The 22798-nt window shown below is 32.1% G+C and overlaps 4 protein-coding genes and 1 non-coding gene across 5 annotated transcripts in view; all 5 read left to right on the forward strand.

Moving 5' to 3' along the window:
- Window positions 1–583: 583 nt before the first annotated feature.
- Window positions 584–4296, forward strand: LOC25489974 (putative nucleobase-ascorbate transporter 9). The gene is made up of 11 exons (XM_039832448.1): window positions 584–1032; window positions 1259–1356; window positions 1464–1640; window positions 1749–1927; window positions 2254–2415; window positions 2576–2672; window positions 2758–2794; window positions 3078–3167; window positions 3348–3425; window positions 3530–3681; window positions 3790–4296. Exons 1-11 carry the CDS (start codon window positions 849–851, stop codon window positions 4006–4008), a joined length of 1473 nt encoding a protein of 490 aa, XP_039688382.1. The 5' UTR covers window positions 584–848; the 3' UTR covers window positions 4009–4296.
- Window positions 4297–5290: 994 nt separating this feature from the next.
- LOC25489975 (heptahelical transmembrane protein 4) lies at window positions 5291–7658 on the forward strand. The gene is made up of 5 exons (XM_024779052.2): window positions 5291–5538; window positions 5893–6181; window positions 6410–6424; window positions 6495–6506; window positions 6852–7658. Exons 1-5 carry the CDS (start codon window positions 5291–5293, stop codon window positions 7503–7505), a joined length of 1218 nt encoding a protein of 405 aa, XP_024634820.1. The 3' UTR covers window positions 7506–7658.
- Window positions 7659–9843: 2185 nt separating this feature from the next.
- On the forward strand, window positions 9844–9915 carry TRNAQ-UUG (transfer RNA glutamine (anticodon UUG)). Its single transcript has one exon. It is a non-coding gene; the product is annotated as a tRNA-Gln (tRNA).
- A 3519-nt stretch (window positions 9916–13434) lies between these two features.
- On the forward strand, window positions 13435–14952 carry LOC25489977 (protein SOB FIVE-LIKE 5). The gene is made up of 4 exons (XM_013606342.3): window positions 13435–14201; window positions 14287–14367; window positions 14472–14538; window positions 14630–14952. Exons 1-4 carry the CDS (start codon window positions 13824–13826, stop codon window positions 14656–14658), a joined length of 555 nt encoding a protein of 184 aa, XP_013461796.2. The 5' UTR covers window positions 13435–13823; the 3' UTR covers window positions 14659–14952.
- Window positions 14953–22348: 7396 nt separating this feature from the next.
- Window positions 22349–22798, forward strand: part of LOC25489978 (calcium-transporting ATPase 3, endoplasmic reticulum-type) — a 28993-nt gene continuing 28543 nt past the window's right edge. Inside the window, exon 1 of the mRNA XM_024777633.2 lies at window positions 22349–22588. The gene's annotated coding sequence lies outside the window, so the exon portion shown is untranslated. The remainder of the gene's footprint in view (window positions 22589–22798) is intronic.

Below are 22798 nucleotides of genomic sequence, written 5' to 3' on the forward strand. Positions count from 1 at the left end.
GAAAGAACAAGTCTTTAGGGAGGACATTAATTGAATGGGTTTCATTAGGCGAAGAGAAAGAGACCAAAGGTATGGTTTTGAAAAACCAAAACATCTTAAGCCCTTGTTCATCAAAGCTTCTATCTATCACATTTAATTGGGATATATATATCGAACCCTGGACACTCCACTTATTCACACTTAATTGTATGAGCTCTAGCCACTAGACTACTAGACAAAATATATATATATAGAAAAATAATTTTGAAAAGGATCATATAAAAAAGTCAAGAGGGTCATATAAAAAGGTAGCATTAGTGTATTTTACGATAGAAAAATATAAAAAATGAGAGAAAAATATTATAGAAGGAAGATATACAAAAGACATACACATTTTCGGCCTTAACACTATGCTTGTGTGGTTAGATTTAAAAAAAGAGAAATAACAAAGAACTTTGCTACTCAACCATCAAATTTATCTCCCTTATTTCTATCGTTAATATGTTCTATAACAACATATAAAATGGATACAACATTTTAGAATGAATTGTTTCCGTTGATCCTTTATTGGCTAAGGCAATGGGAGTTAGGTTGGTGCCTGAAATTGCAAAACAAAAGTATGAAATGGTGTTATGTTTCATGCATAATTACAAAAGTCCTCTTTTTTCAAGTTTTCAAAAAAGAATATTTCCATAATCAATGCACGTATGGTCTTTAATTTCTATAACAGTAACTGAAGAAACCAAAGTAAATGGAATTACTTGCTCATTATGGCATTGTAATTTGCAATGATTTAACCAACACAGTTTTTTCAAAAGAAACTAAACAGCAGTTTCCACTTGATAGCATTCCTTGTTTATCTGCAACATATGGCTCAAAATGAAGGTGGAGATGGTGGAAATGGAAATAATGCTGGTGGCGGCGGTGATGGCGGCAACAACAACAAAAAATCACAGTCCAAAGATGCAAAACAAGAACAACTACCAGTAGCACACCCAGCTAAAGAGCAATTACCTGGTGTTCAATATTGCATAAATAGTCCTCCACCTTGGCGTTAGTATTTTCATTCTCTTATTCATACTTAATACTATTACTTACTATATATAATATAACAATGATTCTTATTATATCAACCAACAAATGTGAAATGATTTCAATGAATAAGCATTTTGTTCGTTTTTGGAAGATTATTCTCATGAAACAAATTAATCAAGTCTCTATGTATTTTCAACAAATATACTTTCTTGCTTTTTAATTTAATTTTGTTACTAAAATGCAGCTGAAGCACTTTTATTAGGGTTCCAGCATTACATTTTGACTCTTGGCATGACAGTTTTGATTCCAACTATAGTTGTTCCTCAAATGGGTGGAAGCAATGTAAACACTTTTTTTTTTTTTGTTACATTTTCGCTTTCTTAAATGAATTTCATGTTTTACAACAGTATGAATTTAGTCAATTAGCTGAAATCTTTGTTTCAACGTAGTTGGAGAAGGCCAAGGTGATTCAGAGTACGTTGTTTGTTTCTGGACTGAGCACGTTTCTTCAATCTTTATTCGGAACCCGATTGCCAAGTGTAGTTGTTGGTTCATACACTTACATGATACCAATTATGTCAGCTGTTCAAGCTAGCAGATACAGTTCATATACAGATCCTTATGAGGTTCATGTGTACTTTTTTTTCATGCTCCATTTTTGTTGTTGGTGTTACTAATGTTCATTTCCATGTTTATTTTATTGCTGATTTGGTTCATATGGGTGATATTATCAGAGATTCACTCAGACAATTAGGGGAATACAAGGTGCCTTGATTATAAGTGCATGTTTCCAAATGGTTATGGGATTCTTGGGATTATGGAGAAATGCTGTCAGGTTCCTTAGCCCACTTTGTGTTGTCCCTTATGTAACATTCACTGGACTTGGTCTCTATCATCTTGGTTTTCCTATGGTATAAATTCCTACTTATGCAACTTTTCATTCAAAGGGCTTGCACTCTTGTATCCATGTTAAATTTTTCATGCAATTCAGCTTCTATAAGTTTAGGACTTGAGGATATATAGGATTATATTGTATGATTCTTCCCCTTTAATTTTTCCAATCACTGTTGCAGCTGGCAACTTGTATTGAAGTTGGGCTTCCGGCACTTATTGTTATGGTTTTCATCTCTCAGGCAAGTTAATTAGTGATTTAAAATCCATTCTATTTCTTAAATTCTGGTACTGAATGTGTTTATTGTTTTATATGATGCTGCAGTATCTTCATCGTTATATAAGCACCAAGAAGCCTACATTTGACCGATTTGCAGTTCTGTTTACCATTGCAAGTGCATGGTTATTTGCACAGCTTCTGACTTCGAGCACTCTATATAACAACAAGCCAGAAAGCACACAAAATAGTTGCCGCACTGATCGTGCTGGTCTTATTAGTTCTGCTCCATGGTAAGATTGTCGACACATTATTACGTTTTCTCAATTATCAATAACCTTCATGCCTTTTTTGAATTGAAGTTTGTTTCATAAGCTATAAACGGAAGCTTAACCTATAACTTACCTTTTTATGCAACTTCAATTAATAAAATTGATTGCATTATTTATGCAGGGTGTATTTTCCTTACCCTTTCCAATGGGGAAGTCCTACCTTCAACTATGGGGAAACTTTTGCTATGATAACAGCTTCTTTTGTTTCTCTTTTTGAGGTAAGCAACAGGTCCCTTGATAGAATCTCCACAATATTTTTTGTTTTGATTTTAAATTTTGAACAATGTTCATATTTGCATGTAGTCTACTGGTACATTTTATGCTGCGGCTAGATATGGAAGTGCAACACCTGTGCCACCTTCTGTTATCAGCCGCGGAACTGGCTGGCTGGTAAGGTTCACTACACTTTGAAATTATTTCTGGAATCATGGACAAGAAACTTATGATTGAATTTTATGTGGCACTCTTATTGTTATCTTAGGGAGTAGCTTCTTTGCTCAATGGCATGTTTGGTTGTGTAACCGGAAGTGCAGCATCAGTGTACGTTTACCTCATATCTCTTTCTCATAAAATTCTCTTTGTGCTATTCATTTTCTGCATTATGCACCGCACCTATTTCAGGGAAAACGCTGGACTATTGGCATTGACAAGAGTGGGAAGCCGAAGAGTCATCCAAATATCAGCTGGTTTTATGATTTTCTTTTCTGTATTTGGTATGATAGGCTAACAAGCTCTGCATCATTTCATAATTTTAGCATATTTTCTAATCTATGTAACTTTATGTTCTTTTTTTACATAAATTCAGATTTGACATTTCTAAAGGTTAATTTCCTATTTTAGTGTTGTTATTCTCTTGGTGATATCTCATGCTTCACACTTTCCTTTTCAACCAGGAAAATTTGGAGCATTTTTTGCTTCTATACCTTTGCCAATCATGGCAGCATTATACTGTATATTCTTTGGCTACGTGTGTAAGTTCTCGCTAACTAATTGTCTTTGTAAGATTTTTGGTTAGGTCACTGTCAGCGTATAGAAATTAACATTTGACAAGATTTTTGTAACTTGGAATATGTAGCTTCTGCGGGTCTTGGTTTTCTCCAGTTCTGTAATCTCAATAGTTTCAGAACCAAATTTGTGTTAGGCTTCTCATTCTTCATTGGTGTCTCTATACCGCAATATTTCACTGAATATTATCAAGTAAAACAGGAACATGCAGGTCCTAGATGGGTGAGATTATCTGAAACTAAACCAATTGTTGAAAACTTCGTGATAAATATAAAAAAAACACTATCTATTTTTATGATTGATTTCCGTAATATTTCAATGCATTTTCAGTTCAATGATATTGTGACTGTCATATTCGCTTCACACACAATGGTGGCTGCCTTGGTTGCTTTCATTTTGGATTTCACACTCACCCGTGAAGATGATGCAGCCCGTGATGACAATGGTTTGAAATGGTGGGAGAAGTTCAGTATCTATGGATCTGATGTTAGAAGCAATGAATTCTATGGTTTACCATGCAGACTCAACGAGTTTTTTCCAGCCCTTTAACCAGTCTCTTTGGCGGCGATGGATGTTTATTTTTCACAATTTAGACCAATTCAGCATTTTTGTCAACAAATTCCCATGTAGTTTCTAGTGACAATTTTTTTTCTTTGGCTTCATTGGAAAAAGGAAATAATTTCTTTTTACATTATTGTATATGTGGAGTTTAACGAAACTCTGCAATCAAGGCTAGAGATGAATCCAAATATCATTTAAGGGTACCATGCAGGGTAGGGATATCCAAAATTCAAAAATAGGTTTGTCATGTAAACCATTATAAGGTTGTTTTTTAAAGTGAATTGGTTTTAACTCCTTTTCCTTCTATTTTTTTTTAATCATATATAAAGAAGAGACTTCTATTTAAATAAAAGTGTAAAACCTTGTCTTTCGTACCCTAATAATTTTTCTTACTATTTTTAAGGTTGAGGTGTCTTTCTTTGGTGTTTGTTAACTTGCAGAGCCTAAGAAATAGGTATTTGGTGTCACATTTAGCTTTCTTCAGTTCCATGCATAATACCCATTGGTTTGTTGTATGGTCGCATGCCGGGACACCATCTTCTTCCGGCACCACCTATCATCATCTTCTTTGAACATATTTTTCTGACCTCTTTCCTCTTCCAAGCAATTCAATTTTTCCCTTCTCACTTCCACTAAAATTTCAGGCAAGTCCAAATTTCATACAATTTATTCTCCTTGTGTTGCTGTGTCTTCTGATTCAAGCTAGATGCATACGTAATGCATTGTCTACATTGTAACTTTGATGTTTTATTTATACGTAAATCATTGTGGAGGAGAACTTTGATCAATATTGAGAATTGCTTATTGGAAAAAAAACCTAAGTCGCACGATCAGAAGAGTTAAGGGGTAAAGAAGCTTAGAAGTGTGCGAGGATGTGTTAAACTTAATATAGAAAACTTATATGCTAACAGAGTTTATTCATCAAGGCTCTTCGAGCGGATGTCATGTCATGGCTCTGATAACATGTTAATGCTGAAAATCTGAATGAAAGATTAGTTTTGTCTATGCTCAAAGGAGTGAAATTCCTTGATGTGACGGAGCTTTAAAACACCAATAATTGATTAAAATATTGTCTATCATGTTCTCATTATTTCATTCTTAGTTTCTTGAACTTTTGTAATTGAGAAAAACCAAGTTTTACAATTGTATTTGTCAAGGGCTTTTATAATTTAATACAGCATTAGTTTCTAAATCTAATTGAGATTTAGTTTCATGAAGTTGGCAGTTTGAAAATTGTTTGTTTCTTGTCTCTTGCTCCCACATTGCAGAGATGGTACGTGGTAAAAGTGAAGGATTGAATGCTACTCATAAAAAAAATAAAATCCTTAATGGTGAAGAGGAAAGAGAACATTCAAAGGTAGGGAAAAAATCAAAATATCAACTTATAGAATACAATTCTTTGCCAGCTTTCTTAAGGGACAATGAATTCATATTAGACTATTATCGATCAGAGTGGCCATTGAAGCAGATAATCCTCAGCATTTTCTCAATTCATAATGAGACGCTTAATGTCTGGACGTAAGTACTTCATCTTTAAGTACAAACATATTTTTCTTTCAAAAAAAAAAGTACAAACATATTTCATTATCTTGGTATCTCTAGTACTTTTCTAGACTTCTGCTTTCATTTGACAATCTATAGCTCAATAGAATTATTTGTAACAAGGACATTTCAGATTGAACTGATACATATTGGTGTCTGATATTAACATGAACTGATGCATTTGATTACATCTAATTTATTTTATGAAATTATTATAGGTGCCATGTCTAGTGTCCATGTGTGTCAATGATTCATAGAAAGTAGTTAAACTTGTCTAAGTGTCAAATACTTTTTACATTTCCTTACTTGATATGAATGACATTGTTTCAGGCATTTGATTGGGTTCTTCCTTTTTCTCTTCCTCACCATATACACTGCTATGAGAGCTCCAATGATCGTGGATTCCCTTCAGCATTTGCCTGATGTGATAGGAAAAGCTGATTTGAAGAAGATTCATGAAGAGCTATTGAAGTGTCTGCCTTCACTCCCCAATATAACTAATCTTCATAAATTTAAAAATGAGTTGAGTACATCTCTTCATGCTCTTAACTTCTCCTCATTATCAGGCTGGAATGTTATGGAACATGTCACCAAGTGCTTGCCGGAACACTTTTCCTTAGTAAGTCTCATCCCACTTCATGGAGTATCATATATGATTCTTTTCATTTGTTCTCAAATTGTTATGTACTTTGGACTATCAAAAGTCTATCTGATTTCAGAAAGCGTAAATCGATTTCATTCTTCGGGCCTGTTTGGAAAAACAGCTTAATAAAACGCTTATAGCATTAACTTTTATCATATAAGGTTTTATGTGTAAGCTATTTCTATGACAAAAGGTAAAATAAAGTCAAACCGTTTTAATGTAAGCTATAAACTTTCCTCATAAGCAATCTTGGAGAGCTTATGGACATTTTGTTAGTTCTTTTCATAAGCTCTCTCAAATAGTCTCACAAGTGCTTATGTCAATAGATAGGTTCAAATGAGTCGGTCCAAATGGTTATAAGAGAACTTGTATATTTTGGTCACTAGTATTTTTCTTCCTCAAATACAAATTTATATTTCAAAAGTTATAGAAGGTCACTTAATGGGTTATACATATATAAAACAATAGCAGAGTATTTTCTTTGTAAAGCATTTTCATACATTTCGACTATGCTTTTATATAATGTTATACAAGACATGTATTTCAGTAAGTTGTAAAATTTGCACTGTGTTATTCTAGACAATGAAAATATTGATTGAGATTAATAGAATTTGGCTTCTAACAGCTGCTACATTGTTGATTACAGAATGGTTTGAAAGACGAAACAATGGATTTTGTATCTCCTTCAATAGTCCCACCAATTACAAGGTGGCCATTTTATGCCTTCTTAGGAGGAGCTATGTTCTGTTTATTAGCCAGCAGCACATGCCACCTCTTAGCTTGCCACTCGCAACGCCTTTCCTACATTATGCTAAGAATTGACTATGCTGGAATTGCTGCATTGATTGCAACTTCATTTTATCCTCCTGTATATTACTCATTTATGTGCAACCCTTTCTTTTGTTACCTCTACTTAGGCTTCATAACATTAATGGGAGTTGCTACTATTGTTTTCTCTCTTCTCCCATTTTTCCAAAAGTCCGAATTTAGGAAGTACCGTGCTTCGCTCTTCTTTATGATGGGATTTTCGGGCGTGGCACCTATAATGCATAAATTGATATTGCATAGGGAAGAGCCTGAGGCATTGCAAACTACAGGCTATGAGATATTAATGGGAGTTCTTTATGGTTTGGGAGCTTTAATTTATGTCGCGAGGATACCAGAGAGGTGGATGCCGGGAAAGTTTGATATTGCTGGCCATAGTCACCAACTTTTTCATGTCTTGGTTGTGGCGGGGGCATATACACATTACCGTGATGGGTTAATTTACCTTAGATGGAGAGATTTGAAAGGCTGTTAATTAGGCCGGTAGGGAGTCTGTTGTAGGTACTTTGGCTTTCTTTTTGTTGTTCAAAACTTAGATATTGGATGAAAGATGAAGAAAGTGATTGTGTATTATTGTATAGAAAAAAGCTTCATGCTTCTTTTTTGTGTTAGATTTATGAATCTAAAAACAAAGAGGTAAATCTAAGAGAATACATGGATTTTTTGTTCTATCAAAAGTATGTAGTATACATGTAAATCCTTCAAATATTATCTTTGGAACAATAATTTAAGAACATTCCCTGAGGCGGCATTTTAGATGTTGTAAATGAAGTGTTGTTAGCTTATTACATGCATGAACTGTGAGAATTTTTTGTATATAGACTTGTATGCTTTTGTGAAATTTACATATTTGAGTGTGCTCCACTAATTTTTCAAAATTCTGTGGCATCCGTAGAAGTTGATCCACCATTTAATTGAAGTGTTGCCATTCGAATACTGAAGTTTTAGGTGATGTGTTTTTTCAAACATGATTTGTTTTTCTTTTATAATAAGTTATTCTTCAAGAAATAACTCCAAAAAAAAAAAACATTTTGCAACTAGGAGGATTATTTTATTTATTTTTTTCCTCCTAAGATTCTCTAACGGAGTTAATCATGTTCAAGATGTGTGGATAATAGATGCGATCTGAACCTAGATAAATGTCATTCTAATTTTCTCTTTTGAAGATAGATTTCACATTAACTGACAAGACTTAAGATGAATATACTCCAATGTCACAAGACAACATCATCGGACTAACTTAAATAAATTACTTAATTATAATTTTTAATATCAATATCTAACAAACGCATAATTCCTCCCATTCAATACTCTCCAAAATTTACTAAAAGAATTCGACTATGATTATCATTACATTTAATAATAATGATTTATCTACACTTTTCTTTGCTATGTTTGAGAAGGCTCGTAATTGCAAGATCAAAATGGTGAGCTAGCTAGAGTAGAGTGATAACAGTCATGCTGATCTGTATTTTTTAGTGTTGGCATGTGTGGACACAACACAAGAATGAAATAGCATCAGAATCTTAATAATCACACGAGTGTCATCTCATCCGGAAAACATGGTCAGCTGTAGTTGGATCGCCGTTTTTCCTCTCCTATAGATACATCCAGTTAATATTATTTGTTCTTTTTTGTATGTCGTGGGAACTTGTAACATGATTGTGGCTCAAAATTCTTTAAAAAAACGTAGTAAATCATTCTTTACTACAGAAAATGACAAATGTATACAATTTAAATATTTACCGTGTAATTAAGGTTTATGAATCCCTTCCATTTTTAACATTAACATAAAAAAAAAAAAAAAAAAAAAAAAAATATTTGTGAGATTGGAGGACATACTTAAAATCACGTACTTCGTTGGGGTCATATGGTACTTTGTTTTGACAAGAAGGGTTATAATATACTCCGTACATAAACAAGTTAAATTTATAGTATTAACATTTATCATTGTTTTTCCTTATAAAAATAAATGATATTTATTCATTCAAATTGATAATATCAATACAATACAAATTCTAAATCGCAAAAAAACAAAATGGATGAATCTGCGAACAAACTCACATCATTCATGTTAATAGCATAAAACGACAGAGTATAAAAGCCTACAAATATGACTATTTTTAAGTATCCATAATACTTTTGTCTCTGGATCTGCAACATTGACGACATCAAAGTCATGAGTTTAATCTGCCCTTGCTCAAAGGTAACCTTTCAACCTGAATCAAATCGGCACCGTACTACGAGATATAAAAAAAACATATTGAACAAAGACAAAAAATCAAACAAACATTCCCTAAAAAAAAAAGCCGTGCAAACAACAAGTAATCACAAAAACAAACGAATTAAGATTGAAAACATATAGAAATCACTTATCATTGTTTTTGTATATGTTATAAGTTGTTTTTATAAACTATATTGGATGACTTAAGAAAATTAGTTGAAATTTTTTATAAAAAATTTCATAAACGGTTTTAATAAAAAATTTCAAACAGTTTCACAAAACTTATATAAGTAGATAAACTCTCGTAGTTGGTAATTGAAAAGTCTTTGAGATATACAAAATCAATTCATATTTATTAAATAAATATTTTATTTTGTGTGTCACAAGTTCTAACTCAACCGAAAAAAAATGTTGAAATTGTTAGTATGAACAACATGATTGGGGATTCGATTTTCTGTACCTCAATTTGTATGCGTGATTTTATAATGGTTTTGTCTCTTTCGTCCATCTACCTAAAAATGAATGCTCTAGCGATATAAGAGAAGTATCTTTGGTTTTATCCTTAACTTCTGTTTACATTACAAGAATCGGTTCTATGGTGTAGTGGTTAGCACTCTGGACTTTGAATCCAGCGACCTGGGTTCGACTCCCGGTAGGACCTTTTATGAATTGTTATTTTTTTGGCAAAATTTCTTTAATTGGCTAAGCATGGCATCGATGCTTTTTATAGAACGAGTTGAGAATAAATGCGTCAGGACAAAAAACAAATAAATTAGTGGTTCATGAATAACAGTACTATTCTCCTTATCTAAATAATTGATGAGATGAGATAATTGCTCGTGCGTGCACACTTTTTAATTATTTTCATAATTGAAATAGTCATGATTAATTCATGATCCATGAAATTTCTTTCCGGAGAGTGGAGTACTTGACGTTATTATGATACGGACTATAGATTAATGTTGTTTGTCTCAATTGTGGAAGGGAAAATATCTTAATAGATTGTAGTTTAAGAAAATAATGAGTGAGTGATTTGGCTTGGCTGGCACCGTTGCACAATCAACAATCTTTGACCTCGCCATCAGAAAGTGACCTTAGGAGCAAAGCTCGTGCGGTTTGAAAACCCCATGCTCATACAGTGACACTCCATTTGTTGGCATGATAACGACTTCTATAAGGTAGATAATACTCTCTCATAACGTTATTTTATTTTTCAAGTGAGTTGTAAAATTGTATTTATTTTGGACCGGACGCTATCCTTTCACACCTTTAAAAAAAATTATAAAATAAAATAAAAATAATCATGCACTATTTGTTTTCAATGAAAATTTATTGAATGCTTTTTTCATTTTCTTCTAAAAATGAAAGGAAAAAAATCATATTATTATTTTAAAATATAGAGAAATATCGTTCAACATTCAAATATATTTTTTCTTTAAAAAAAAATTTAAATATATTTTTGGATATAAAATGACATAGATTTTGCACTCTTTAACATTTTACTTAGTTTGGTCATAACTATGTTATTAGTTTATCATTTAGATATTGATGTGTTTTTGTACAAACATCTATAGTGTATAATTTTCTCAACAAAAAAAAAATCTATAGTGTATAATCTTGCTCCCATAAATCAAATTTTTTGAACCTGTCATTGCTACCACATACTTGATATTTTTTTATCGTCAATGCAAAACTATTTTACCATGGCATCGTAAGTCGTATTTTCTAAAAGATTTGTGCTAGTAATGTATATTTTACCCCTTCCCTATGTTGTTCTTGATCAAATTAATTTACAGTTTCATGTGAACCTGCAGGTTCAGCTAAGGAAGGATAATGACATTAACTCTTGAAGGAGTTTATCAGAGGAAGTATCATACTTTTTAATTTTAAGGGGAGAGGAAGTATCATACTTAGCAAGATAATTTGCATATTCATTTTCTTCGTGAAATTTTACATCAATTAAGTTTTTTCAATTCTATAAATCTCAGAATCTTTGCCTAAAAAAAAAAAACTCAAATCCCATATCCCAAAGAATTTGTCTTTCTTAAAAAAAAATTACAAAGAAAGTTGAGGGCCCCAAGCTTTAGCTGACTACGGGAGTAGATATGATTTTGAAAACTCAAGTGCTTAACAGAGTAACATGCAAATCCGAAAATTGCAAAAAGACACAATCTATTAGAATGGCGGGACACCTTTACGTAAAGTCACATTTCAATGTCAATTGACCTAATAACCTTTTTTTTTTTTTTTTAAATGAAATTCAATTAAATAATGAATAGAATTGGCTGCCAGTAATCAGCTAGGGGCACTGAGTTTGGATATTTGATTACTTATAGGCTCAGTCCAAAACCAATACCACATAAAAAAATAAAAGCATCCAAGATTCTATAAAGAGATATGTAACTATACGATAAACTCAAAGTTAGCCAGGCCTTTGCATTTTTATGTTTCAATTTAGTTTAGTTTCAAATGTTTTAAAATGTTAACAATGTTGACCTATTTTTTGTTTTTGTTTTTCAACAAATAATTGAGTATGCATCCGTGACACCATTAATGTAGTAGGTTGTACATGTGTTTGTGACACACACTCACATTCCTCATTAAAGATGGTCCAAAATTTTGTCTAAATATTTATGTTTTATAAAATGTGTGACTAAATTGAAAGAAAAAAAAAAAAACAAATAAAGTACTGTTGAAATAATTGAAAAATTAAAATTAAGGACAAACAGAATAGAATAAATTGGCCTCTACATATAGATTTCAATTTGAACAAACTAAATACATATATTATTATTATTATTATTATAATATACAGAAGTGAATTACGTCAATCAAAGGAATGTATTTTTTATTTTTTTCACTTTTTACTATTTGAAAGGTATCTACCTGTACATTGCATAATATAGTAAGCCAGGTAGATATCTGCCAAAAAGTGTCGGATCCCAAGCATAGTGTTACCCAAATGTGACATTATTTTCCCAGTACAAAATCACACATATGGTAAGAGCTAGTTACTATACTGGGCCCTATAAGTGTTACAAGTACCATATGGATTTTCTTCAAATTTGGGTGAGGTGAGTTTTTTGTCACTAAAAGCAAATTGTACACGTGGTATAACTTAGTCTATATGATGTAGTAGTATATTTTCTACTGTGTCCTTCAACTCCTTGAATGTTTATGAAGGAAAATTAAGTGTTACTACTTGTGTAACGTTTTGGAAAAATCCAAGAGTACATGAATGAGGGGGCCTCTGTTTGTCCAAATAAAATCCCTTTCATATGGTCATGCCTGCATGCAGAGCATTTAAGCATTAAATTAAAAGAGAATATTCTACTCAAATAACTAGCAGTCATTTTTTCTGTAAACATATAGTTTCTTTTTGTTGGTATATATTATTACACTCATCTCGGTGCTTATCACTGGTTTCTCTTTATGAAACATTGCTCTGTCTAGCTCCAAGAATGGATTGGTGTCTAATCTTTTTATTACATTTACAAATTATACATGAGTTTACTTTCTAAGCATAAATTCACCGATTTGAGTTGGTGCATTTACATAGTCAACTACATCGGCGGTCATTAAATCAAGATCAGACGGTTTAAATTTTAAAATCAGTATTTTAGAATTTAAAAAATAAATAAAAATCTTTGAAATCTAGACCGTTTAATCTTCTTAATTCAGCGGCCACCGATTTGATTTAATTAAATGTGTGAATGCAAGGATTGTATTTGTAGTTGCATGCAATCCAAATCCTAAATTCACAAGTGTATACAGTATGTTGTATTATTATTTGAGGTTGTAGTGACTACTAAAAACATTATTAAAAGAAGACAAACTACTACTTCATAGTTGAAATAAATTAGTTTGTTGGTACTATGTTTGCTTTGAACCATTAACGGAAAGAAAAAGTATAATCATTTAAGAATCATTAGTGGTGAGTGGTGACCGTACCAAATTAAAATTAAATTTTACTAACATGAAATGAAAGGACAGCACTATTATGTTGTTGAGTCTCATATATGGAATCATGGTAATTGGTAATTCTGCTATGTATGTATAATATCTCTTTCTCTTCACTTGATTCTCTCTCTCAATCACTCACTCAATGCAGTTTACTACACTAACTGACACTGTAGTACACATGCACACAAAGCCAACTGGCAAATATTGATTTCATTCACATAAAGATAAAATAAGAAGGCGAAAGGAGTGAGTAAAGGGACAAACAGTTTACAAATTCTAGTGTGATTCGTTTGTTTCTCTCTCTCTTTTTGCCTCTTTATGTTATGTTAAATGTTAATCAATTATTATTATTATTTATTTTTCCTCCTATCTTCTCCACTCTTTCTCTTCTTCTACTTATACTCTTGAAAACAAACACATTAACAAGCATAAGAGAAAGAAAAAAAAAGAAACTCTAGTTCTATAGGTCCTTTACCACTCTACAACACTAGTTTTCATTCATTCATTTCATCATCTTACCAAAATCTATATATATAAGAGTTCTATCATCTTATCTTAGTGCATTCATTATATTCTCAAAGAAAATTTAGACAAGTGTTAGTTAAAATGGATATGTCAAATTATTCAAAATACAATAGTGAAAGTGAATCTGGTTGGACTAATTACTTGAACCATTCATCTTTTTCTGAAGAACATTTCAATAGGAAAAGTGGGAAAATGGATTATGAAGGAAAAGGAGCAACAATGGAAGAAGAAGAGGAAGAAGAAGAAGAAGAAGAAGATTTATCCATGGTTTCTGATGCTTCTTCTGGACCTCCACAGTACTATCATGTAGAGGAAAATTACCAACAACCTTATTGTGTAAATTGGCATTCTTCAACTTCCAAAGAATCCAAAAAGAAGGGTAAAGAATATGGTAGGAAAAGTCAACAGTCTTCACCTCTTGATGATACTGCTAGTTCCCCTGTTCTTAACTATCCCAAGGTAACTCACAAAGCTAATTTAATCTCTTATTCACATAATTATAACTAATTTTATTTGGAGGACTAATTAATTTTTAATTGAATAGAATAAAGTCAATTTCTCTGAAAATGGAGCAGTGGAGAATACACTTGATTTTTCCCCTTCTTTCTCTGCAACAAGAACAAAGGTATGTTTATGATCTATAATATATATCCAACACATTGTGCTTATTAGTTATTACAATGGTTACATAATTTATTATGTTAAGCTAAATTAGTTAAGTCTTTGCAGAGAAAGTCTAAACTCCAGAAGCATTCAAGTTTCTTGGATGGTGGAAAACAAGCTTCAAAGGAACCAGGTATATATACATAATTAAATATAGATATGTATATTGTGTATTAATGAATGTTTTAAGCTAATAAAAGGATTGTTTATGTCTTGATTATAAGGTGGTTTTAATGGAGAAGAGAGGAAATGAAAATTGTAGCTGTAGCTTTCTCTGCCTCAGAAGCTAAAAGTAAGGGATGTGAAAAAAGATGCAAGGTGTTGAAGGACAAAGTGATGTAAAAATAAAGAAGGAACAGTTGTTTGGATGTAATTTTGCTGTTTTTTTAATATGTTTGTGTCCCACTGCCAATGCAGTTTGGAACAACGTAAGAACAGGTGTTTTTTCTGATTCCATTTTCTTAGTTGACATCATGGCAGACATGTCTTGAATCTCTTAGGTCTTCTTCATAGTCATCACATACTATTCCCCTTCAAATTCTGCCTATCATTATGTTTACTTCATCCCCTTTTTGTTTTCTCTATTTTTTTAGGTACTAAACCAAAAATCAAGTGTATATTTAGATTGTCGGATTGTCGCTCAGTTTGGCAAAATACGATATGTCACTGTGATTTTGCAAAAATCTTATTTTAAAGCTTCAACAAAATTACATCGCCGCAATGATTTCCTGCAAACATAAACTAGTACATATCTCAAAAGTTAAAAATAAATAGTCTACTCAGCTAAATGAAAACCATAAGTACAATAAAAATTAATTGAGTTTGCATAAAAATCAGTTAGCAATTTGTTGGGGTTAGTTTTTCCTTTCTACAACATGAGTAATTGGAGTCACATTTGGGATTCTTCGCATGACAGAAAATTGTGGATAAGTGTTTGTAATTGTGGTCACAATGCAATTTGTAGGTGTTAAAATCATATTCATGAGTGGTCACGAATGTTTATCTAAAATAAAACATTGATCGAGAACACCATGATTAAAGTCATCAAATTAAATGTAACAAAAAAAAAAAGTCATCAAATTAAAATTTTAGGTGGCAAAAAATTATGACACGGTGACATATTGAAGTGCTCGATAATTAGGGTTCTATTATATAATTCACATGTCGACCGGTATTGATGTTGGATGGTAAGATAAACTTAGTACATAAATCTCTAAGCGTTCCATCCATGAACAATATTTGAATTTTTCTTACCACTATGACTTTGAGTCAATGAGAGTCAAAATGAACTAAAAATATTTGCTAACCTAATAAAAAAAAAAAAAAAAAAAAAAAAGTGTATGTAAGTTTGAATAGCCAATGTCCAAGGAAAGGATTTCCCAAAAGGAAGCAAATTTCCATTTGTACCAAAGGAAGCAGCCAGCTAGGCAAGCCAGAAGGAAAAGATAGATAGGGCAGTTTTATTGTGACTAGTCATGAACATGAAGAAGTATATATGAAACCAAAAGTTATAGTGATGAATTGTGTCCCCACTTAATTAAGTTAAGCTATTGCCAGCCTAGCTCTCAACCACCTTGGGTGGGTAAATATGGCAACCAAAGCTGCTTGACTCCTAAAATAGACAACGTATCCAAATGAAACCAACACACAAGCTTCATTTTCAGCCAAAGCTAGTAACCCCACCATCATCTGATGCTTACCCACCTCAAATGTCATCCATACATAACACTTGGTACAATTATTTGTTTTTGTTTTTATATAGGATATCCAACAAAATCTTTTATTCAAAAGTGTTCTGTATCCTCCTCAGACTCAAACCAACGCATGGATCTATTAGAAATTTAATTTGGATTTTTAGGAAGCCGACACCACCCAATCTTTTCATTAGTCATCTCATCCCTGCCTCTTCTGCATTCCTTCAAATACTATTTAATTATATATCATTTTTGTTTATATTATATATATTTAATAATTTACAAGGATAACTTTTGCATAAATCTATCCACAAAATCATAGTTCAAATGAGAGCTGATACGTTGACACCCCTATATGGCAACATACCATTCTACACCTCCCAAATGCCAATAAAAAATAATAAACATTGATAGCTCAAAAAAAAAATTGAAGCACCGCCCACCATCGTCGAACTCCGATCTCACCCAAAAGCTCTCCGCGCCGCCGCCGCCGGCCCACTTCTTTTACTCTCCTTCAGATCTCATATCCACCACCGTCGAACTCCGACCTCATCCCATATCTCCACATCGCCTCAGACTCACCACACGCCCCTCCATCCACCAACCCCACCGTCGAACGCCGATCTATTTGTGAGGGGCAATGGGATTTTATTTTTTCTGGTTCTGTTTGAGTAAGAAGAAGCCTTGACAGTGGAAAGCAAAGATTGAATCTGAATCCGGTGACACCATGGTCGACGAGATCTCAGATAGAACATGCTAGATTTGAACCTCCACCGTCGTCGCTTAAAAGAGTGGTGAGAGAGAAGGATTGGGAGAGTTTACTGTTACAGAGGAGGATTGGTGAGGGTGAGTTTACTATTACAGGGAGGATTGGGAGAGTGAAAGGATTGAAAAAAAAGGAGGGTTCGCTAAATTACCAAAATACTCTGCCACATGGGATGTGTATAAAAGTGGTATGGGAAAGGGGTGTCTATGAATTATTTCTCGTTCAAATACATGTAAAAAATATGATGAAAGTATTAAAAAAGAATCATCGTCCAAAAGTTAGGAATTTCGTATGAATGAATACTTTTTTGACAAGTATGAATGAATACTTAGTTGATAATTGTAGACAAGGTTGACTAGTCAATGTAAAATATCACATTATTATAAATGAAGTCTTACGTTAAGGGACAGATGCAACTAACTTATCATCGTCTCCTTTATCATCAAATGATCGACTTTGTTTCATAGAATTAGGGGTGTAAATGGTGTTGGTTGAATGATGCATGTTAAAAAAAGTTTTACATTTTTTTTAACCATCGATGTAGTATGTTAATTTGTTGGAAAATGCTAACAAATGTCCTTAGAACATTGTTTAAGATGTTAAAAGAAGAAGGTTTTGTAAAGAAAATTATGTATTTATAATTATGACCAATGTTTGACTTATATTTTCAAAACACGGATTGTTTTTATGGATTACTTAAACAATTTTTTTAGGACACTTGTTAGTATGGTACATATATACGAGTTTTAGTTCTTCATTACTAAAATGTAATAATTATAAACATTTTAAGTTTCTATATGACTTTTTCCTTTTCTCTTAAACTCTTGTAAGATATGGTTAAGTATTTGCTTTAGAGAGTGTAAGTGTGCTAAGGTGTTCGGTGTTTGAGAAAAATCTATGTGTTGTTTTCACGTGATATTCTTTGGTTGCATCAGACATCATTCGTGATTTTCTTTTAAAATTTTAGAGTTTTCACGTTATCTTTTTGTATTCTTTATTTTCTATATATCAATTTCTTCCAACACAATGATAGGGATGGTCGATTTTGATTAAATTTATTTGCAAACTCGATCATTATTTTTGAAACCGAACCAACTCAACCTTACGATGAACGAGTTAGTTCGAGTCATATACATACATATATATATATATATATATATGTCTATTTAATTAAATGATGTTGTGTTTCATAAAATGTTCAACGCTAAGAGTAAATTCTATAATTTTAAAATTCTAACACTTATGCAAAATTGCCCTTGAAAATTGGTCTGTTTAACTCTGGGAAGCCTCGGTAGGTTTTTGTTGGTTTATAGAGTGAAGGTTGTTCCATGGGTAAGATAGATAAATTGATTTAAAATTCACTTGGTGATGAAGGGTAAATGCGAATTTTGGACTGGGTTACAGCGAAAAAAAATTCACTTATAGCCAAAACAACCTTTACACATGACTCATCCTCCCTGTTGCAACCATATGACGACACTAGACTTTTCATCTAACTTGATATTAAAAATGTTTTTTTAATGGTGAACTTGAAGAGAAAATGTATATGCAATATCACAGCGTATGATATATATGAATGTGAGGAAAATATAAGAGGGATGTTGAATTGTGTTGGTTTTTTTTTTAAAAATATTTTTTAAGTGTTTAAAAAATAGTTTAGAGTCTTGTTCAGAGTCTGAAACGGTTATAAAATCACACACATATATAGAGAACACAAAACAATTATATTAGTTTCTCCTACAAATCGAGAGTCGTTCAGTCTCCTTGCACTTAGGGTTGGGAATAGGCTAGGCCGGCCTACAGGGGCCTATGGTCTGGCCTGTTTAAGCCTGGCCTGGCCTGGCCTGTTTATTAAAAAGGTTAGGCTTAGGCTTTTTAAAAAGCCTATTTAAGTAAATAGGCCAGGCTTAGGCTATTCAAAAAGCCTATGAAGCCTACTAGGCCAGCCTGTTTATGCATGTTAGGCTTCATAGTGGACTTTTTAAATAGGCTTTAAAGCTTTATAGTGAAATAGGCTTTTAAGGCCTTATAGTAGTGATAGACAAGTCTTACACTGAAATAGGCTTTGAGGCCTATTAAGCCTATTTAAAAGTAGATAAAATCGAATGTTTAGTGACTTTAATAGTAAGTAGGCCTGTAATTAGGCTTTCAGGCCAGACCAGGCTTTTAAATAGGCCAGGCCAGGCCAAAAAAATAGGCCTATGAAAGGCCATAGGCCAGGCTCAGGCCTGCAAAAAATTTCGTAGGCCAGGCTCAGGCCTATCAAAGCCTGGTCTGGCCTGGCCTATTCCCAACCCTACTTGCACTTTCAAAGAATCTCACTATTTTCTCTTAAGAATTATAAGATATGAAAGTTTATAAGAAATTCTCTAAGTATTTGTACGCTATTGATTTTGACAAAGTAAAGACACTTGTAAAAATTTAAAGTATTGTTGCGTTCTTCAACTGCTCAGGTCGTTATATAGGAAGAAATTTTGAGAGTCTTTGTTGAAGAGTGCTAGCGCATCAAATTATTTAGTCCTTGGGAAGCTTGATCAGAGACGTTGAGATGTTGCTTCAAATGGTTAACGTCATTGAGTAGTCATTCGAAATTCCTTTGCTTCAAATGGAATGATTCACTACATTCTCTTTGTCTTTGAATTTCTTTGTTTGTTTCAACGCGTGGTTAGTAGAAGACAAATTGTACTACTCTAAGTTTGATTGTGACATTCCTTTAGAAGACGACACATTGGTTCAGAGTCTTCAATTCTTCATATGTTTTTGAACGAAATTCCTCTTCTGATCAGAGTGTTGACTTTCTAGTTGATCTTTCTTCAGATTTTGTTCAAAGTCTTCAAATTTTAGAATCAAAACTTGACTTAAGAATAAGAATTTAATTCTATGATCCTGCATTCTTGAACATACATTAGCATATCCATAAGTTGTTTTATACCATATTTTCATCAAAACTCCAGATACATCGTACAAATCCTATTTTGAATCAACAATATAACACTAGACATAAATTTTCTAATCGTTCTAAACATTAAACACACAATAGTTTCCACACAAGAGTGTCTCTCAAAGGAGCAATATGACAATGTATGATATGATGTATAACACTATCATACATTTTGAAGTTGTTTAAGTTTTGAAATTATCTTAAGCCGATTCATATTAGAAAAGATGTCGTTCACGGTAACATGCGAAGAACTTGTAGTCCGTGAGAATTCTCCTGTTTCAGATTGTGGCATTTTAATGGCCAAGAAAACAATTATCTTAGAATAACGTTAATTTCGTCAAATAACGTTGAAAAATCATATGATGAATACAACAATTACTAACACATTAGTATGATTTTATCTAGACCTTCTCAACCAACAAGTGTTGTAAGTTTTTTTTTTTTTTTTGAGAGAAACAAGTGTTGTAAGTTGATAAACAACTTTGAACATGCCCAATTGTGAAAAATATTTGGCCTCCCATTATCTATATATAACATGAATTGCGGATAAAAAATATTAATTTTTTTTAATTATAATGTCAATTTACAAAGACGAAAGAATAGTAGTTAATAGCGGGTGCACATAGCGGCGACGAACCGTACGATAATCGTCGTAGCAGCACGGAATCAAATAGTTGTATAACAGTGCGGAGCGATAACGACCGTTTCATCCAATATCTGATTTTAATAGGAAATTTTTAAATTAACCCTATTTTAAAAATCTTTTTAGGGCATTTATAGAATTTCGTAAACCCTAACATTTTTTAACATTTTCTCTCTTCTCACTAATGCCATGAAATACACTCTTCTATATTCTATCTTATGGTTTGTCTTGTTTTATGTTTTTTTTTATTTGTTCCTATGTCTTTTGTTTTTAGGTGTTTTGATTTATAAATGTCTCGTGAGATTTGAGTCTTATATTTAATATTATATTAAATATAAGTTTTTTTTTTTTGAGAAATATATGTTTTATTTTATATTTTGTAGTATTATTCATGTAATTTGTAAAAAAAAAATCAGTAACTGCTATTTATCATACCATTAACACTATCCCACTTTTGAAGTCGACCACTATCCACCGTTATTCGGGATTGATATTATGGTCGAAAGGTAAACCTGCTCTTTTGCACTTGGCATGAGTAAGAATCATAACAATAGGACCATTTTCTTTTTCATTAACAAGATAATACATCAGCTTCACAGGATATGATTCCCATGGTGTGACATCAACCATGTTTCCACTATTGTTAAAATTTAAAAATAATATGTTTCCACTACAATAAGAAATGCATTATAGAAGGTTAACCAGATTGAAAAATAAAATACGATGATCAATGTACGATAATACTTATATTCTTTGTTTTAAAAGTATACTTTTTATCAATTAATACAATATTGATACATGATTTTCCCCTAAAAAAAAACAATATTGATACATGATTTCTTTCCAGTTCCATAGTTGTCACTTGGACTATTACATAAAGCAGTCCAATGTTGTTTTTAAAATATACAAATCCTCTTCTCACAATAGTTATCCTTTTACATGTTTTAGTTTTAGTCATCAAAACTAAAAAAATTCAAAACAGTTTCCAAAACTATAAATTTAAAAAAATAGTTTAGCAAAAAAGTTTTTAATTTTCAAGTTTTTAAAAACTAAAAAAGAGTTTTTGGAAAGTGTTTCAAATAGGCTAATTTTTATGTTTTAGTTTTTTTAATAAGTGTAATTTTTTTTTTTTGCTTATAATTTGGGACGGAAGGAGTATATATGAATAAAGTTAGAAGAAGACTTTTGTGTTGGGAAAGATGATATAATGCCCTTATTGAAGAAGCAAAATAGATGTATTGATTTAATTATTTTCTTTTGTTAGATGAAATTATAAATAATCATTTAAAACATTCATACAAAGTGAATGAGTTAAAGTTTGAATCTCGGTTACAATGTCTAACTTAACAATTTTGACATTTTTACGAGTTGAGTTATAAGTTGTGTCCATCTAATTCAATTTTTTTTTTCTACCAAAAAAGTTCTAATTCAATTTTTAAATCAAATAAATTAGGGAGTTTCTATGGTACACCCTTAAATTAAAGTGTACCAGTACATCTATTTCATAAATCAATAAGTTATCGATCATTTTTATATAATAAAGAGATATTTATCAACTTTTATATTTAAAAAAATATTATTTTATAAGAAAAAACGTCATTTGATCCTGTATTAGAATCATACTAATTTTTTAACATTTTATCCAAAAAAATAATCAATATTCACTATTTGGGTATTAAAAATTAAAAAAAAATTGAATTTTGATTTGCCGACACTTTTGAGAAATAAAATATAATTATTATAATTGTAACCAATAGAAAATATATTTTTTCTAAAAAAAATAACTCATTAAACTATTCATTTAACATATGGGTGTACCGCGTAAAAATTAACCTTTTGTTTTATTTTTTATATTCGAGTGGAGTAAATAGGGAGGAAGTGAAAAAAAGTGGGACCCGCGTAAAAATTCTAACTCCTCCTCCGTGGTGAAGAAACCCGGTGAGAGTCTAGAGAGGTAATTGGTATTAACAAATCTACATTTCCACTACCACCTTTGTCCCTCACTTACGCTTCACTCTCAATAAAAACCACCGCATCACGTGGACCACAGATCGTAACCACCTTTCGCCGCCGCTGCGATTTCTTTTGTTCCATTCCAGAAATTGCAACTCCGGCGAGCCAAGCTGGTCGTCAATTGAGGTTGGAAACTTTTCTCACTGTCATCAATTTTTTCCCTCATTCTGTAGATTCGTTCATGAATTTCTCCATTGCTTTAATGACTGAATCAAATTACGTTTTCTGTTTTTATGAATGAATCTGTGTTTCATGTTCATTTTGAAGTAGTAACTTGTGCAATGGAAAGAGAGAAAATGAAACGGATTAATAGATCTCTTATTGTTTAGGGATATT

Source organism: Medicago truncatula, chromosome 3, assembly GCF_003473485.1.
Source record: "Medicago truncatula cultivar Jemalong A17 chromosome 3, MtrunA17r5.0-ANR, whole genome shotgun sequence".
NCBI classification, from domain to species: Eukaryota; Viridiplantae; Streptophyta; class Magnoliopsida; order Fabales; family Fabaceae; genus Medicago; species Medicago truncatula.

What these genes read in the sequence shown, in the direction of transcription:
- LOC25489975 (XM_024779052.2), top strand. Translation starts at nt 5,291, where the DNA reads ATGGTACGTGGTAAAAGTGAAGGATTGAATGCTACTCATAAAAAAAAT. An exon ending in GAGACGCTTAATGTCTGGAC is followed by an intron (nt 5,539 to 5,892) that starts GTAAGTACTTCA and finishes ACATTGTTTCAG; the next exon opens with GCATTTGATTGGGTTCTTCC.
- LOC25489974 (XM_039832448.1), top strand. Translation starts at nt 849, where the DNA reads ATGGCTCAAAATGAAGGTGGAGATGGTGGAAATGGAAATAATGCTGGT. An exon ending in CATCTTGGTTTTCCTATGGT is followed by an intron (nt 1,928 to 2,253) that starts ATAAATTCCTAC and finishes TTATATAAGCAC; the next exon opens with CAAGAAGCCTACATTTGACC. An exon ending in TATATTCTTTGGCTACGTGT is followed by an intron (nt 3,426 to 3,529) that starts GTAAGTTCTCGC and finishes TGGAATATGTAG; the next exon opens with CTTCTGCGGGTCTTGGTTTT.
- LOC25489977 (XM_013606342.3), top strand. Translation starts at nt 13,824, where the DNA reads ATGGATATGTCAAATTATTCAAAATACAATAGTGAAAGTGAATCTGGT. An exon ending in CTGTTCTTAACTATCCCAAG is followed by an intron (nt 14,202 to 14,286) that starts GTAACTCACAAA and finishes TTAATTGAATAG; the next exon opens with AATAAAGTCAATTTCTCTGA. An exon ending in ACAAGCTTCAAAGGAACCAG is followed by an intron (nt 14,539 to 14,629) that starts GTATATATACAT and finishes CTTGATTATAAG; the next exon opens with GTGGTTTTAATGGAGAAGAG.